Source organism: Pelodiscus sinensis, chromosome 5, assembly GCF_052426305.1.
Source record: "Pelodiscus sinensis isolate ZL-2025 chromosome 5, ASM5242630v1, whole genome shotgun sequence".
Classification (NCBI taxonomy): domain Eukaryota; kingdom Metazoa; phylum Chordata; order Testudines; family Trionychidae; genus Pelodiscus; species Pelodiscus sinensis.
In genome coordinates, this window is record NC_143056.1 from 72,690,072 (window position 1) to 72,708,777 (window position 18,706).

At 43.8% G+C, this 18,706-nt stretch overlaps 1 protein-coding gene across 19 annotated transcripts in view; it reads right to left on the reverse strand.

The window, feature by feature from the left end:
- GPHN (gephyrin) overlaps positions 1 to 13,741 on the reverse strand; it is a 527,119-nt gene extending 513,378 nt beyond the window's left edge. For 3 of the 19 annotated variants that reach the window (XM_075927415.2, XM_075927409.2, XM_089778536.1), the window contains exon 1: positions 13,529 to 13,738. In XM_075927415.2, coding sequence (XP_075783530.1) covers positions 13,529 to 13,592 — 64 coding nt within the window. In that variant the 5' untranslated portion in view covers positions 13,593 to 13,738. Of the gene's footprint in view, positions 1 to 13,528 lie in introns of all 19 variants that reach the window. The other 16 variants (XM_075927410.2, XM_075927419.2, XM_075927411.2 and 13 more) reach the window with 9 other exon arrangements.
- Positions 13,742 to 18,706: the final 4,965 nt, after the last annotated feature.

Genomic DNA, 18,706 nt, shown 5'->3' on the forward strand with positions numbered 1-18,706 from the left:
TTATTTGTTGGAATATTGATTTATTTGTAAAGACTACACATGACCTGGCCCATCAGGATCAGCTGTCAACATTTTGTGCGTCAGGAAAAAAGGCAACTATGCAAGACTATGCCACCAGGGAGCACACTGTTCAGTGAGTCACATGCTTACACCTTCCTAGGTCAATGACTCAAAATATTACAGAAAGGTAAGGCTGGAAAAGACTATTTAAGTCCATCTCTGAGGATTAGTCTACACTATCTTTTTTTTGCTCTTATTTGCATCTTATTTGCATCTCTTCTGCCGATCCTTTTTGCGGAAGAGGTTTTGCTGCTAAAAATCCCTGTGTAGACAGGGCCATTTGTCAAATGAAAAACTTTTTGCACAAGATCCTTTATTCCTCAAAAAATGATGTTTACGGGATCTTGGAAAAAAGGGTTCCCCCTCCCCCCGACAGATGGCCCGTCTACATGGGGCTTTTTAGCAGCAAAACCTCTTCTGCAAAAAGGACCAGCAGAAGATATGCAAATGAGTGCAATTTGCATATCTTCTGCTGCAAAAACAAAACAAAACAAAAAAACCCAAAAAAACAGTAGTGTAGACATAGCGTGAATGATTAGGCAGGAGTAAATGCATCTAAACCATTCTTGACGGGTATTTGTTTAATACTCTCTTTAAAACCTCCAATGACAGAGTCCACAACTTCTCTAGATAACCTGTCTCAGTGTTTAACTATTCTTATACATAGAAAGTTTCTCAATACTTAATTTAAATCTCCCTTGCTGCAAACTAAGCCATTTACTCTTGTCCAACAAGGTTAGGACATGATGAACAACTGTTTACCATCATCTTTATAACAACCTTTTATATATTTGAGGACTTATGTTCCCCTTCAGTCTTTTCTTCTTTAGACTAAAACATGCAAATTCTTTCCTTACAGATCACATTTTCTAAACTTTTTATTTTTGTTCTTTTACACTCCTCCCAATTTGATCACCTATTTCTTAAAGTGTATGCTCAAAAAACAATTCACATCTATGTCTTAGGAAACACTCCTATTAATACATCCCAGACTAACATTTACATTTTTGAAACAGCTTTACTCTGTTGACTCTAAATTTGTGAGCCAGTAAGAGACTCACACTTTTCTGCAGTACTGTTGCATTTCCTTCATAAATGTAGTACTTTGCTTTTGTCATATTGATGAATAGATCTGAAATAGGTATATATGAAACCTTGCTTCCTAAGGAATGGCAAAAGAACAGTTAGCAGTTCAGGAAACACCTTGAATCTACTCCCAGGCCAAAGGATAAAGTCATGTATAGGTAATGCTAGCCGTGCACAAATTGGCCTGAACAGGAACACAGCTGGCATTTCTTCAGACCTATTGATGACAGAAAGTCCTCTTTAATCAGACACTGTTAAGTTGGGCTTTCAGTCCTCTTCCTGACCTCTGGCTTCCATAAAAAAAATTTCAAGTTAATACTTGTCCTGCCTTACCCAGAATACTAAGGCACTAGAAAAAGCATGGAGTCCCTGAGCTGCTTGCTCCAAGCAGGAGGAGTGATCCATAGCCATCTTAATACTCAGGGATCCCAATGGCTTGGACAATGCCAAACATTTTTTTTTTAAATCTCAAATATCAGATGTATAGTTAATTCTCAGTTCTAACCCAGAATCAACTATATATATTTTAGAAACTTTGTCTGTCTGTCCATGAATCCATTTGTGTTCAAGAACTCCTAAACAGTAAGAGCTAGGACCACCCAATTTGGTATGAAGCATCCTCTTATAACTTAAAGCAAGATAAGGGGTTGGTTGTGCCTGAAATTTGACTCTTTCATAAAATGGAAAAGGGTCTAGTAGCAGAGATAGTTATACTGTATAATGACCACATAGGGGCAATGGGCCACAGATAGGGACCGGGATAGCTATAACACCATTGGGCCAGCAGGAGGCAGAAGCAGAAGTAAGGGACAGTTATCTACTATGTATTTCAGAGAGTTTGTCTGTTTGTGTATCTGTGGGTGTGTCTGTTCCCCAGATGGGGGTCATGCACCACTTCCCTGGTTCTACCTGTTGTAGAAGTCATAGAGAGGTACTTCTCCCCTGACTCCAAGATGCTGTGGTGAGAGCACTAGGATTGTCCTCTCTCTCCGGAGCAGTTTGCATACTGAACCCTTCATTCCCAGCTCCATCCCAGAACAATTATTTAAATGGGCGGGGGGGGGGGGGAGAACACATAATTAAGTAATGGAGCCAAGCAATGGCAGATAAATCTTCTAACAACTATAAGACATTTATCAACTGTACACGCCAAAGCTTTTAGAACCCCCACAGCTTGCTCTTTCCAAGAACTGACACTGGATTGGGTTGCCACATAGTTATGCTTGGTTTCCTCTGTGGAACTTCACTGACCCCAAAAGTCTTCTCCCAGCTGCCAGCCCCGCTTCCAGGAAGCTGGCTGCAATGCAGACTCTGCAGTATAAGCCTTATGCTATTATTAATGGTTAAATACAGAGGCAGCAGTGCAAGGTGGCAGTCAGTTCCCTGGGAGCGGGACCAGCAGGCAAGAGCTGGTATGCACCAGGAGCTGGCTTAAAAGACAGTTTTAGATGTGCAAAGGTTCCCGGGGAGCCAGCTGCCACCCCGCACTGCTACCTCTGTGTATAACCATTAACGGTTATGAGATTTTCAGTGGTTACACAATTACCTGCTTTTTAAATTCTCTAGTTGTTTCATCCTCGCTGATACTCTAAGTGAGAAAGTGAAGTAGCCCTTCAGAAAGGCAAAAGCAAACATCCTGACAAGTCCTGAGACACTCCAGTCACAGTTACTAAAAGGCCCACATCACTGGTGAGACAGGGTACATAACAATTGGCCCATAACTTGGGTGCAGGAGTGGGAGGAAAGATTGCAGGAGAGATGGGGAAAAGTGAAGAAATTGATAGTATAGTCTGTAAGCAACTGCCTGGTTTTGGAGAAGTTTGGTCAAGCTCTCTGCTCTCACTGCAGAAATTCTGCAAAAACAATGAGGACTCCTGTGGCATCTTAAAGATCAAGAGATTTATTTGGGCATAAGCTTTCATGGGTAAAAACCACTTTGTCAGATGAATGGAATGGAAATCACAAAGGTAGGGATATACAAGAAGGAGTTATCAAGTGTAGAACCAACAATAACAGTTCAATCAGGGTGGATGTGGCTCATGCTGAGCAGTTGATGGGCAGGTGTGACTACCAACAGAGGGAAAATTGCCTTTGTAGTGAGATAACCAGACTTTATTCAGTCCTAATTTGATTGCATCACATTTGCAAATGAACTGCAGCTCTGCTGTTTTTCTTTGTATTCTGGTTTCAAAGTTTTTTTGTAAAAGAATAGCTACTTTTAAATCTGTCCAGGATAGAGTTGTAATATCCTGTTTAATCATTTATCTGGCTAAATATAACATTTAAGTGATTAACTGCTCAACCAGGATCCCATGGTGCTGCTCAGGCCAGGCCGGAGCAGTCCCCAGCCTGTGAAGCAGCACAGTGGACACAGCCTGGCCACCAGTTACTGGTAAGCATCCCCTGGTAAGGTTAAGCAATTACATCATTAGTCCAGGGAAGTTAAACTATTCTACTGATTTTTTTTTGTATGTTACCAGTCTTATTGTCTGATTTGTGTCCATTCATCCTTTGGCATAGAGACAATCTGGTTTGGCCAATATACATGTATGACAGGTTGGACTAAGCCTAACGCCCTCTGCTGGAGGTCTTGTCACACCCTGCCCCAGGTAGAAGAGTAGAAGCTGCTGGGCATGGCATTTCCTCACTAATGCTCTACCCAAACTGGTCTAGGTTCTGACTGAGAGGACAGCAGCATCTCAGACAGCTCTGAGTACGAGATGAATTTTAGACCTAGTTCAGACCCATGTCCAGAGACTGAACACAAGCCACAACTGGCTACCAAACTTTGCAGAATCCAGGACAGGGCGGGTGGAGAACGGAGCCTCAAACCCAGAGAGAGAGAGAGCAAGAGCTGGATGGAGCAGCGTCTTGGGGAAGCAGACCAGGGAGCAAGGTAGCAACAGACACTAGAGCAGTGGTCCCCATCATGGTGCCCACGGGCGCCATGGCGCCCACTGGGCCATTTCTGTGCTCCTGCTGAGTGATCGGGGCCAGCGCCACGCCCCAGGCGCGCGGCACAGGGGCGAGGCCAGCCCCCGGGCACGCGGCAGCTCCAAAAGGCTGGGGACCACTGCACTAGAGACACTTAGCAGACAACTGCTACTTACAGAGTTACTGAGCTGGGACCCAGAGAAGTATGCCGGCCCAGGTTCCCCCAAATCCACAGCAGCTACAGCAAGGGGGTAAAACGATGCCTGGTCCCAGGCAACAGACCTGACACCCTTTGGGGACATCTCCAATCCCAAAGGATAGCGGGGCCAAAAACTGTGGACGTACTCTCGGCCACAAAAGGGTGCTCACAGGAGCATGAACTGTTTACAACATGGTACAGGGGCATTGCTGGCACATGACATTAGTAGATGTGCAGGTGGAGGAGACCCTAATGGCATGGCTGACGTGATTAGGTTTCGTGATGATATCGTTTGTATAGATTAGAGATGTAAGTGACCAGTCAACTATACAATAAGCAAAAACTTATCGGACAGTCAACTAGTCCCTCGACTAGTCACTTCTCCCCTTCTATCAGAGGCCACAGAGGGTACATCTAAACTACACCCCTTTTTTGATAAAGGGATGTAAATTAGGTATATCAAAAGTGCAAATGAAGCGGGGATTTAAATATCCTGAGCTTCATTTGCATAATGGCAGTCACCGCTTTTTTCCAAAATGGGGCTTTTCGAAAAAAACCCAGCAGTTTAGATGGGGCATTTTCGACAGAAATGCCCCATTTCAAAAGACCCTGTACTCCTCAAAAAATGAAAATGCCCCCATCTAAACTGCCGAGTTTTTTCCAAAAAGCCCCATTTCAAAAAAAAGCACGGTGGCCGCCATTATGCAAATGAAGCACAGGATATTTATATCCCTGCTTCATTTGCACTTTTTATACCTCTAATTTACATCTCTTTATTGAAAAAGGGGTGTAGTTTAGACGTACCCAGAGAGGAGGGGAGGACAGCAGAAGCCGGTGCTAGGGGGAGCAGGCTTAAAAGCCAGTTCCCCACAGCACCATCTCCGCAAGTGGGCAGGGGAGTAGCAGGGACCAGGAGCGAATAGGGAATCAGCTGAGTTCCAGCTCGTGCCCAGTCCCAGATACTGTGCCTCTGCTTTTTAAATGTATGAAGAGCTGGCAGGTTCTTAATACATTTAAAAGCCAGAAGCACAGTGTGGGGGGGGGTGAGGGAAGGTACCCAGCATGAGCTGGGCCAGCTGATTCCCGGCTTGCACCAGGTCCCCCCACTGCACACAAGCCTTTTAAATGTATTAAAAGCCCACTGGCTTTTAATACATTTAAAAGGCTAAAGTACAGCAGGAGGAACCTGGCGCAAGCTGGGAATCAGCTGGCCCAGCTTGCACCGGGTCCCCCCTGCTGCACACCAGTCCTTTAAATGTATTAAGAGCCTGTAGGCTCTTAATATATTTAAAAGGCAGAGCCGCACTGGGGTTAGCTCCCAGGGCTGAGAGCTAATCCTGTTGCAGCTCCCCCGCTTATCGACTAATCAATTAGTTAATTAACCTATATTGAACATCCCTAGTATAGACGTGGAAAGAGTTGGCAATAGGGTTTGTTACAGGGACAGGTTCCTGAGTAAGTGTTTCTGTGTTGAGGTGTATGGCTCCTGGTGAGTATTGCTTCAGGTTGGTTTCTGCCTGTAGTGGAGGACTGGCCTGTCTCCCAAGGTCTGTGAGAGTGAGGGATCATTTCCCAGGATAGGCTGTAGATTGCACCGGAGGGGTTTTAGTTGGGCTGTAGGTGATAACAAATTCTTTGAGGGGAGAAAGGGAACACAAAGTAGCATAGATAGAAAGGGACATTTTTCCATAGCCTCAGCTACAGCCATTTACCCAGGTGATTTGATGCCCTTTCAAGAGGCTAAGCAGAGAGACCTCGTGTCTTTGGGCCTTGCCTCAGTTAATTCCTATGCAGCCTATTTGAGGAGAACACTTGTTCCACCTGGCATCTGTCCACTCCCCAGCCTGTTTCAATGTCATTCTGAGGACCACTTGTATCAGTTCTGCATCAGGAGATGGTAGTGATCATTACCAAAAGGTGCACAGCACTGCAAGTAGAGCCTTCCTCCAATTTCCAACAGTACCAGAATTAAGGTGATCCAGTTCAAGTTGTATACCACTGCTTCTACTAAGTTAAGAAGCAATACTATGTAGAAACAGCAGTCACACAGCTGCAATCATCTGTTGCCACATGGATAGACTATTAGAGAAGGCACATACAGACAATGAAGGTCACTTCCCCCATTTTTCTACCAACAAAGGATCATGCCAAAGATCCACCATCCCCTAAGACTTCTGGGCACAGTCATTTAATCAGAATGACTTTACTGTTATAGCTGACAAGTGGGAAAGCCCTATAAGGACAAGAAAATAGTAATCTACTGCAAGATATTTAAAGGCAGAGGGAATGGTTAAGAAATGGGGAAAGTTCTAGGATTCTCTGCCTACAGTTAAAGAAACCTCAATTTGAAGAGTTATCAACATTGAGGCTCCACTGTGTAAGATTGCCCACTATCATTTCCAAATATTTATAGGAATGTAACACTCAGACCTCAACAAGGATGTGTTAGGAGTATCACAAACATTTAAGAAGCCACATAGTCATAGTGTATGAAGAAACACATAAAATAAGCTTGCTTATATAGCCAATTTAGGGCTGTTTTGTTGAACAATAATCTCCAAAATGGTAAATTTGAGTTAGAAACATGTAATAAGTTAATGTCTGCTTGATATAACCCTCTTGCTAGTGAATTATTTAGTGGTACAAGCAAGTTAATTAAGTGTTTTTCTCCCCTTCCATTTCATACAGTTATGTAAAATAGGAATTTAAGCAACTAGTCGACTATCCGATAAGCAAATGCTGCCTCTATCAGAGAGAGGCAGCGAGGGGAGGGGGGGGGAAGCAGGAGCGAGTGCTGGGGGGGGGGGGAGCTAGTTTAAAAGCAGATTCCCCCCCCAGGCACCATCTCCATGGTGAGAAGGGTCAGGAGAACAGCGGGGAACTGGCGGTGCTTCTGCCTTTGAAATGTAGCAAGAGATGGCAGGACTCTTCCTACATTTCAAAGGCAGAGATGCCCTTACCAATCAAATAGTCAATGCAAATTACATTGACTATTCAATTAGTTGATCTAAATTTAACATCCTTAACTTAAAACACAGCAATTTAAGTTGATACTTAATATACATTCATACTTCTTCCTAAGTCAGTGCAAGGGATGTTACTGTATAGCCATTTAAATGATCAACCAATAAACCTAGGTTTATTAGTTAATCCAAACTAGGGATGTTAGTAATTGACTACCCAATAAGCATAAGCTTATCAGGTAATCGAGTGGCATATCAACTACGCACTCCCTCCCCCCTTGATGCATCTATGATAGACAGCGGGAGGGGGGGGAGAGAGAAAGAACAGGAGCCAGTGCAGGGGGAGCCAGCTTAAAAGCCAGTATAATCGCTGAGATGCCACCCAACCCCCTCCTGTCTCTATCAGTAGCAGCCGGGTGTGGAAGCAGGCTCTTTGCTGGCCAGGCCTCTCGCGCGTATTGCCATCCAAGCAAAAGGTCAATTTCCCCTTGATGAAAAACCTTACAGTATGTAACTTAAAGATCAGCGACGAACAGAAACCAAAACCAGACCTGAAAAGTTCATGCTGGTTGTGCTGACTGTGCCATGCCCGATAAGGCAGAAAAGGAAAAACAGGAAACCATCTCACCCCCTTACTCCTGTCACTTAACAGACAGGGTCTGCTAGCCTATCACAAAAAGGCGCAAAAGCTTTCTCTATAAAACAGCTTCCCCTCCTGTATCAAATTGAGGAATCCTGAATAAACATTGGATGGCAGAATATGAGCCAGGTCTGAGGACTGATCACCCGAGGGCCACTTCCCGCTCACCGAACCAAACGAGTTCCTGTAGAGCGTAATGTATACCAAACATGTTGTTGTTGTAGTTTGTGTGTCTGTTAAATGTAAGTATTGTTATCTGAAATTGTTTAGAGGTATTGTTAAGTAGTAGTGTTAAAAGTTTTAGGTAAATGATTAGTCTTATAAGTAAGACTGATGTAAATGTAACTTAATAATCCCTGGTCCCTTGTTAACAACTATTGGGATTTAGAAAAACCTCAGGGAATTTTCTTTACTGTATTGCATTTTGCTTATTGGTCATTCTAATAATTATTTGGTGCCTACGTATGTAAGAACTTGATAAAATCATAATTTATACATAGAAGCCCTTTAATAAAAGTTTAAAAGATATTTGGTAATAGTTTGCCTGTTTCTGTGCCTCCCTGGGGCTAGCCACATTTCTGAACCTTTTACTTTAAACCACACCGGGTAGGGGGATAAGAGAGGCTGCTGCGAAGCATCCTCTGCCCATGGCAAGACAGACCTGGCTGCCACGAAGAGGGGCTGCTGGACTCAGCACAAACCAGGGTCAAGCAGTCCCAGCTCACGCTGGTCCGGGATGCTGCACCCCTGCATTTTAAATGTAGTAAGAGCCCAGCGGTTCTTACTACATTTAAAATGCAGAGCCATTGCATGGGTGCCTCCCGGCTCAAGCAAGCTCCTGGAACTACCCCTGCTACAGCTCTGCAGAGCAGCTCTAATCGACTAGTTGTATAGTAAATACAAATTGTATTGACTACACGACTAACCAGATAATTGCAATTTAACATCCTTAATCCAAAATGACCACAAAGACCTCTTGCTGCCTCTGTATCAAAGGCAGCAAGGGGAAAAGGCAATAGCCTATGCCCATGGCCAATTCTCTGTGCATGCCAGTTCCCACAGAGCCACCTATTCCCCTACCCCTGCTGCCTCCCACAGAAGCAGCACTGTAGGGGGACAGGTAGGAGTCAGTGCTTGGGGGGGGGAGCCTGCTTAAAAGCCGGCTCCCACAGAGCTCCCTGCCCTGCTGCCTCTGATAGAGAGGCAGCAGTGCAGAGAGTGAGGGGTACAGGCAGGAGCCAATATGCACAGGGAACCAGCTTTAACATCAGTTATTGCAAAATAATGCTGATGTGTAGACATAGCCTTAGGGTACATCTAGACTTACTTTCACTTTAGAAAGAAGATATGCAAATTCAGCGGTAATTTGAATATATTCTTCTGATCGCTTTTTCAAAAGAGTTTTTTCAAAAAAGCGAGCAGTTTAGACATGGTTCTTTCGGAAAAAAACACCATTTTTTTCAAAAGAATCTGTAAACCTCAATTTGAGGAAGAAGGTAGGTTCTTTCGAAAAAAGGGTTCCCCCCCCCGCCAAAAGAACCGTGTCTAAACTGCTTGCTTTTTCAAAAAGAAGCTTTTGAAAAAGCTATCAGAAGATATGCAAATTACTGCCAAATTTGCATATCTTCTTTTGAAAGTGAAAGTAAGTCTAGATGTACCCTTAGAGTGCAACATATTGGTACACTCTGAAATTAACACTATGGATGTTAAATTGTGCTTAATCAGCCAATCGAGTAGTCAATTAATTTCCATCAACTACTTGATTAGTCGATCAGAGGGAAAACTGCAGAGCTGCAGTAGAGTTAACTTTGGTCTATGCTGATTTTTTTGGGAGTGGGGTGGAAGGATGGGGGAGCGGGGGGGGGGGAAAGAAGCACAGTGGGGAAAGGAGTACAGAGTTTCAGATAAGTTACTCTATTAAAAATACTTAAATACAGTCTTTACCTAAAACAGCAGTTTCATGCCATCTCTCCTACATCTTATTTTTCCACGGGAAGCACCTGGCATGGTGAACATTAGTGAAACCAAAGCTCATGCTTAATAGAATTATACTAGCCTATTCTCCCTGAAAGGGATTCTCCTAGTTGGACAAAGTCAGAATCATTAGGTTCTTTAAATTGCTGTAATATTCCCATGAGACAACAGAAAATGTACAGACTTATTGTTCAATGTGTACTTACTATATACAGATCAAGTAGGAAATTGAAATTTTGAAATCAATCTGTGTGATCACTTTCTTTAACTTCAGCACTGCATTAAACAATGGCACAGTATTTGATATTTTCAAGGTTGCACACTTTTAACACCGAGAAATGTCTTCAAATGCATGCTATGCAAAAAACTAGAAAGCAATTATCCATTAGCTAATGAGGTTTCCTATCTATATAGGAAACACTGCCCTCGTTTATTCTATATTTTAATCAATAGTGTTTAGACACGTCCATAGTTCTGTAAGTAGGGTCTAGGCTGCAATTTTGTGAATAAGGCATAGCAATAAATGTGAATGAAAATGTGGAAGTCAACTTTCAAATGTTGTTCATTGCACAATATACTTTTAAATTTCCAAGAGACTCTTCCTGAATTGAACCAGTGGTTTCTGTATACACCTACTTCTTACTGACTCCTAAACAACAATATTTGACTCCTAATATATCTTGCATTAATTGCAATGAATGAAATTAAGATCTAGACATTTTCTGTGTATTTTGAAAGTCAATGTGAAATTTATTTTCAGCTAGAGAGCAGAATCCTTTTACATTCTAAATTTCTATTGTAATAAATGATTGCAGAGTCCAACTATGAACAGAGAGATGAGCATTCACATTTATTTTTAAAGTAGAAAGTGTTAAAATTAGCAACGTACACTCTTGAAACCATGATCATGCTGAGAGGTTTTTCCTCAAGCCTATTAACATAACTAATTGAAGTTACAAAGCAGAAAATATTCACTGGACATTAATAAAACTTAATTAACCACATTCAATATCAAGAAGCAAAATAAGTAGAACATGTGTAAAATACATTAATTAGTAACTACTACCTTAAAAAAAAAAATCAATCACTGAAATAAATGCAACCTTTTTTCCTGACAACTCAATATAAATAACTTAGATTTTAAATGTACTGTAAAAAGCATTTGAAGACTACAACAAATGAGCAACAATGATTTATTCCATATTATACTGAATGTTGCATTTCAGAAAGTATAATTCAAAGTTTAGCCAGAGTATACGTCTGTATGCCTGCACTAATAAAACATACACATGTGCTTTCACTATTTCATTAATAATTAAACAAATATATAATCTTAATTAGAAAACTAAAAAGCCCATGCTAAGTTACATTCAGAAATCAGATAATTATCTGAAAGACTAAGCCAGAAAAATTGTACTTAATGTTTAATGTTAATCTTTCAGAAATTAGCCAACTACATTAGTTCATTATTATGAAACATTTCTATAGACCACCTACTATATTTGCTAAATTCACCGCTGGAGAGAAGATAACAAAAATATCCAGAAGACAAAAACCCTCAAAGTGCAAATATTAGCTTTCAATGGGTAAAGAGAAACACTACAGAGAAGAAAATGAAGCTGAGCCAATAATATTTTTAAATAATGTATTTGTGTAAATTCTCACTGGAATTCCGTAAAAAGTCCACTGACTAAACTACAAAGGGCTATTAAAAATTAAGTACATAAATTATCTCCTATCACTGGAAAGAACACTTTAGTGCAAGCTTGAATATTTTAATTCAAAATCATGGATTTAGGGAACAAGGATGGATGTATTTGCTTTTTAAAGATAGACATGGTATCCTCCTCATTCTCAATTAAATTACAATTTATGGTAAAAAAAATACAAGAATGTCATAATCAGACAGAATTTATAAACACAAATATGTAACAGAGAACAGATCTTAGTGATAACTCGATGGTTATTTCAAGCTACTGAAACAACTTTTTAAGAGGCTGCTGCATCACTCATGGTTTATATTATATTTCTTTACCATGTACAAGAACTAAAAGCTTTTAAACTTTTAGCTCCTAAAAGAAATATGCAAGCTACCAGAAATCACCAAACACGTGGAAAAATCCAAAATGTACACAAAAATGTATAAACTTGCAATTAATATTCCATAATTGTCATACTCTTTCCCCTATAAATTACATTTTATAGAATTAAGTTGTATTTGACTTTGAAACTGTCACACCACTTCTGTTATTATGAATGATGTGATTGTTTAAAATGTGAAACCAGAATTACAGATTTACCTTTCTATTACTATTATAGTGGTGTATTCTAGACTCAGAGGTTTATATTCCACCACAATCGTGCAGTTGAGGCTTGAAACTGCCACCTCTATTCTAACCTTTTCATTCTTACAGGTGGCTATTGCCGGTGAAAGTCAGTGGTCTGGCAATTTCAGCACCAGAAGGAAAGAACAGCACATCATCAGATAGAGCAAAGGGGAGGGGAGGGGAGTTCCCTCTAGTGTTACATTCAGACTCACTTCCCTATCCAGGTGAACTTCCAATATGACAGTCATAGGCTCTGCCAGTATCTGGAACTGACAAGAATGCAAATGCAATCCATTTAAAAAAAAAAAAAAAAAGAACAGGTAGGGCTTTTCTTACTTAACACCTCCCAGCTCAAAAAGTAACTCTCTAGTTAGCTCTTTGCTTCCCCTTCTGCTAATGCATCACTCTTCATCCTGAATACCCAAGGACTCCACAATGTGCTCATAAAACAGCTAACATTTATCGCTTCTAGAACTCCTGCTAAAAGCTATCTGAACCGAACTTGAAATGAATATCTCTAGTATCTTTGCACCCACAAATCCAAATTTATTCTCCCTAAAGAAGCAGACTCCACGGGCTTTAGGCTTGTGGCTCTCACACAGGACTCTGAATCTTCACGAAACTACATCACAATTACCATACAACCTCAAAAGCCAACTGCAACACACACTATGGATCTAGAAATCATTCTTCACAGCAATAGCATGTCATGTGCAAGGACTTGATTAAAGGATCGTCCGTGCGCTGTGAGCAGCGGCACTATATCTTCCCTCCCCCCCCCCCGGCCCCTTTCCTGGAAGTAAAGGGCAGAGGGGATAGGGGAGGGAGTCACTGCAAAGGTGTCTCCTGTGCCGAGCTCAGCGGCATCCCCTGGGGGTAAAAGCTCAGATGAGCTCGCCTCTCGCCCGGCTGAGAATTGCAGGCCCGCCGCTCCGTAGCTAAGCTTGGCCGCAGACACACTTCTCCCAGGCACATCTGCACCTGCAGCAATCCCGGACCCGGCTATCTCCGGTTTTCCCCCTCCCCCACCCCTCGGCTCAGGTTATTTACGGGCCGGTCCCCGGCGCAGCGCGGAGGAGCCCGTCCGCATGCGGCAGCGGCGTCCCAACGATTCCCTCAGCCTCACGCGCACGGCCGCCAGACACGGGGCTGCCCCCGTGCCCGGAACCCCCAAATCCAGGCCTGGGCCCAGAAACACTGGCGAGCGGCAGTGGCGCCCCGCGCGGCGGCGCCGTCACGAAAGGCGGCAGCCGTTAGGAAGCCCCGCTGGGCGGCCTAACAGCGAGCACAGACCCGCGACTGGTTCCCCCTTCCATCACCCCAGCGCCTGGCCGCGGCCCCTTACCTGTGAGGACCCCGACGCGGATTTGGTGGTCGTGGTTAGTTAAAATCATCCCCTCCGACGCCATGTTTCCCAGCGCAGCCACCGCACTGACAGGGAAGCGAGAGGGAGCAGGGAGGGGGAATGGGGGGAATGGAAGCGCGAGAGCGGCGCGGGCGCGAGCGTGAGGGGGGGAGGAGGCGGGAAGGCGCGCGAGGCGAAGCCCGCTTGAGGGAGGAGGAGGGAGCCAGTGTGAGGTGGAGCCAACGTAAAGAGCGCGCGCAAGGGGGTGGGGTAAAGGGAGTGAGTCGGCGCGAGACCGAAAAAGACTCTGGTGAAAGTAAACGCGCCGGACTCAGGCTGCATCAATCTAGCGCTGAGGCATAGATTTGCAGCGAGGGGTGTTGTGGGCGAGCTGGCCTGATTCTGCGACGCACGCTGCCTAGGCAGAGAAACTTCATGCGTGTGCCTAGTTACTCAGAGCAGAGCCCGAAAGCACGCGCCGCTATGACTGCAGATTATCTTTGTATATTGGCTGCTCTGTATACAAATACTAACAGCCACTCGCTTGTATTGTACTGCCTGGCACTCCACTACATACACCTGCCTTGCATCTGCACATGCAATGCTAAGAATGCACCACGCTCAGCAACATTCCTCTGTCACACACAAGCTGCACTGATCTATACCGCCCTCACCTGCATTGCACCCGTACAAATTCAGTTCAGGTTTATTCACTGAGGCTTTATTTGTATGCCATTGCCAACCGATACTGGTATTTCCAAACCGTCAAAACGAGAGACCCTCATTTCTGTTTTGCTTCCTCTGACCTAACTACATATAAACCAGGGGCTAGAGCAAACTCACCCCAACAATTGGTTTAATTTTTTTCAGCCTTGAGCAATTTTTTATAGCTCTAGATCTAATTTTTAAATGTAGGGTAGGCCTTTGAATGGAAACCCCCTCCTCCCCATCCAATAAAAATAAGACAGCTATTTATGATCCACTGTCAGAATTGCCTCACCATCTCTCCTCCCATACACATGGAACAGAACAAAATTAGTTGTATATATAAAACTGTTTTTTCAGTCTGATTCCATAAGGAAAAACCACTAACATCCATATATAGCTGAAATGTGACATTCCACAGCTGACTAGTGACTAGAAAGGCAAATCCTCTGTCTTTTACCAAATTTTAATATTATCTAAATCTGAATCCTGATATCATCAGTTTCAGTTCTATGGTCTGAAGAAGGACAAGACAATCATGCACATTAATATTGATGTAATATTAATATGGTCAGAACTATCCTTAAAGCGCTGAGGTTTTTCCATGGTTAAAAGAAAGTTGACCCCCCCGATCTGTGTATTCATGCAGTTTTTCCTACTTTCCTGACAAACCTGAATCCAGTGTGCACATTAAGGCTACGTCTACACTGGCCCCTTTTCCGGAAGGGGCATGTAAATTTCACTAGTCGTCGTAGGGAAATGTCCGACGCTTTTTTCTGGCGTCTAGACTGGCCCCAATCCTCCGGAAAAAGTGCCCTTTTCCGGAGGCTCTTATTCTTACTTATTTAAATGCCGCGGGGGATATTTAAATCCCCCGCGGATTTCCCTACGACGACTAGTGAAATTTACATGCCCCTTCCGGAAAAGGGGCCAGTGTAGACGTAGCCTAAGCCTTTGTGTTTTTTCCAATTGTTTTCTATGTATAAGCCAGTTTGATGTGAACATTTCCCCAAATGCCAAACTGCCATTTTCTCATACTGCCTCCTCCATCTCTTTGGATGCCACTCCAAAAGGAAAGATGATGGTTCAGTGAAGATATGCACAGTAATAAAATGGAAGGGAAAAGGACTGGAATCACTAATCTCTGCTCCCAGAGTGGCAGGTAACCTCTCCCCCTTCTTTTGGAAAGTTTGTGTTACCCCCTTGAGTCTGAATACTTTATTAATCTTGAAGTTCTGCTTCTGCTCCATATAAGCTTAAGGCACTGTCTTGAAATGGAAAAAACTAAAATGTGTTAAGAAGGCTGATTTTTCTTATGACACAGGTAATAAAGGGGACCTGCCAATAACCTTCTGTAAGATCTAAAGTACTGATATATACTTGAATGATTCTAAATGTTTCAGAAGGTTGTCCACTGGAACTTGGGAACTGGGTATATGTTAAGCTGCATAGACTTCTGAAAAGTTATTGTAATCTCACAGAAGCACATTGAACGATCAGGCTTTCAGACAAGAATGGTGGGATTTCATCAGTCTCTTTGAGATACTCTGGCAACAGCAATAACCTGCACTGCCTCCCGGACTATCTCCCATATTGGTAACGGCTGAGGGTTCTCCCTAACCCTCAATCCTAGGACTGTATTAATGTCAAGTGTATTAACTGGGTTTGGCCAGGTACAAAGGAGAATAGATGAATGAAGACCTTTACAAAATTTCAAACCTCGTTTCTTTAGTTAGGTAAGAATTCAGCATCCATCTGCACTTGTACTGCACATCCATCCCTTGTTGGTGAAGGGATATTTGAGGCCCTAGTTCTGGGTCTGAAGGATAAGGAGTTATTAACAGCCCTTCTCAGGTTTTCTAGATCTTCAGCAGGTTCACATAGAATCATAGAGCTGCAAGAGACCTCAGGAGGTCATCAAGTCCAGACCCCTGCCCAAGCCAGGACCAGTCCCAACTAAATCAACCCATCCAGGGCATTGTCAAACTGAGACTTAAAAACTTCTAGGAATAGAGAGTCCACTACCTCCCTAGGTAACCCATTCCAGGGCTTCACCACCCTCATAGTGAAATAGTTTTTCCTAATATCCAACCTAGACCTCTCCCACTGTAACTTGAGACCATTGCTCCTTGTTCTACCATCCATCACTACTGTGAACAGCCATTCTCTGTCCTCTTTGGAACCTCCCTTCAGGAAGTTGAAGGCTGCTATCAAATCCCCCTTCACTCTTCTCTTCTGCAGACTAAATAAACTCAAATCCCTCAGTGTCTCCTCATAGGTCATGCACTCCAGCTCCCTAATCATTTTGGTCGCCCTCCGCTGGACCCTCTCCAATGTGTCCACATCCTTTCTATAGCGGGGGGCCCAGATCCCTACCTGGACTTTTTCCTTTGACCAGAAGGATGGATGAGAACACCACTTGCGCTTCAAATTCCTTGATCCTTCTTCCCAGCGCCACATAATCTGCTGTGACCCGCTCAAAGTCATTCTTGACCATATCGTTAGTTCCTACATGGAGAAGCAGGAAGGGGTAGCGATCCAAAGGTTTAATCACTTTTGGAAGACTCTCGGTCGCATCCTGAATGCGAGCTCCTGGTAAGCAGCATACTTCTCAAAATTGCAGATCTGGACGGCAGATGGATGACTCAGTCCCTCTTAGTAGGGAGTCCCTGCCCACCACCACTCGTCTTCTTCTTTTGGGGGTGGTGGTCGTGGAACCCCCATCTGAAAGAGCCTCAACAGTAATATTCTTATTCTCTATTTATTGACAATTCCCAAGCAAGCAGAATACACATGCTAAGCACACAGTGTTATGCTCACCAATTCTGATACAGGCAGGCAGACTTCCCCTGTTGGCCAGGCAAGATCAGTCTCTCTGGATAATTCTGGCAGCTCTGGTCTTAGGCTGTGTCTTGGAGGTGAGTTCTTCTTCCAAGTCTTCCCCCTTCTTCTTGGTGTTCCTTTCTGTGCTTGTTTCCCTGTTGCTTTTTTTGCTGGTCTCCTTCTTGGACCCCAGTTTATATAGTGAAACCTGAGTCCTACTTAGCTATACCTTAACCAATTATTTTAGTATAATTTTAGTATAATTTTACAGTTTCTTGGCAGACAGAATGGTGTTAACTAAGTTTTCTTTACCCATCTTGAGATCTGTTTCTTTATTTGATGACAGCGGGGGGGGGGGGGGGGGGGACTATTAGGACAAGGTCACCTTCTCACAGCCTAGTGTGACACTATTATAATGGAATTTAGATGAAATGTGAGTATGTGACTGCAGACTTTACAACTAATGGCTGCCACTCTTCAGTCTGGCTGCAGAAGAAGGCTTTGTTTCAGGCCTTCCAACATGGTTACAGAAAAACCGTATTGTTACACTCTGGGAGTGGAGGATCTAAGTCCAAATCAAGCCAGGATGCAGGTTTCAAGCCTGGCTTGATTTTCTTTTCCAAAAAGTGTAAAGTATTTGTGAGGGAGTGGAGAAAAGATAGCCTGGCATCTCCCTGCCCCTGCTCTGACTCCACCCCTTCCCCTGAGCCTTGCCCATTCCAGCCCTACCCTGCCTCGTCCCATCCTTGCTCCACCCACTCCTGTCCCCATTGCATTACTTGCCCAAAGCCCCCTCCTCAAGAGATGCAAGATGGGGGATTACCAGAGGACCTGGCATGAGATGTCAGGAGTTGACCCTTATCAAATACACTCACCACAGCAGTGGGAGCCAGTGACCAGCAGGGTGCTCCACTCCACCACCCATCTCCCAACTGGGTCACTCTGCTTCACTGCAGCAGTGTTGGGAAGTGGACTGCCCTGGCCACAGCCCGCTCCCTTGAGCCCTGCAGCATGGAGCAGATTGGGTGGGGCACTGCACTTCCCACTGCAGCGGTGAAGTGGAGCAGCCTGGTTGGGAAAGGGTGATGTGGAAGAGCAGGCTGCTGGGTAGCTCTGCTTGCTGCTGCCTGCCACAGTGAGTGCAGGTGGGGGGCGGGTAATCCCTGCAGCCACCCTGTTGCAAGGCCCCCAGGTAATCCCCTAGGCCCTATCACTGCAGCTATCATGGGCAGACCATTCCATGCTCTGTAGGACAGTTGAGGCAGCTGTTGCAGGGCTTGCCAAAGCACAGGGTCTGGGGCATCTGTCTAGAATCATCCTATGACAGGATGGCTCTGCTGCCAGGCTAGCAGCCATGGGAGTGAGCGAGCCCCCTACCCCTCTTTGAGAAACCTCGGTAAGGGAGTCTGGACTCCTGGAGTCATGCCCCAAATTTAAGGTCTTTTCTTGATTAAGACTTCAAACATCACTGGTATTATTGGGATATCTCAAAATTCTCTTTCTTTTGATGATATTGGAAGACCCATGTTCTCACATGATGAAGAAAAAGGTCTTATTTCTTTATTTTTTTTCTGTATTTTTAGCATTTTGCCAGTATCTCTAGCATTTAGGCTCAAAATCACAGTTAATAGCATCCTATGGGATGAATGG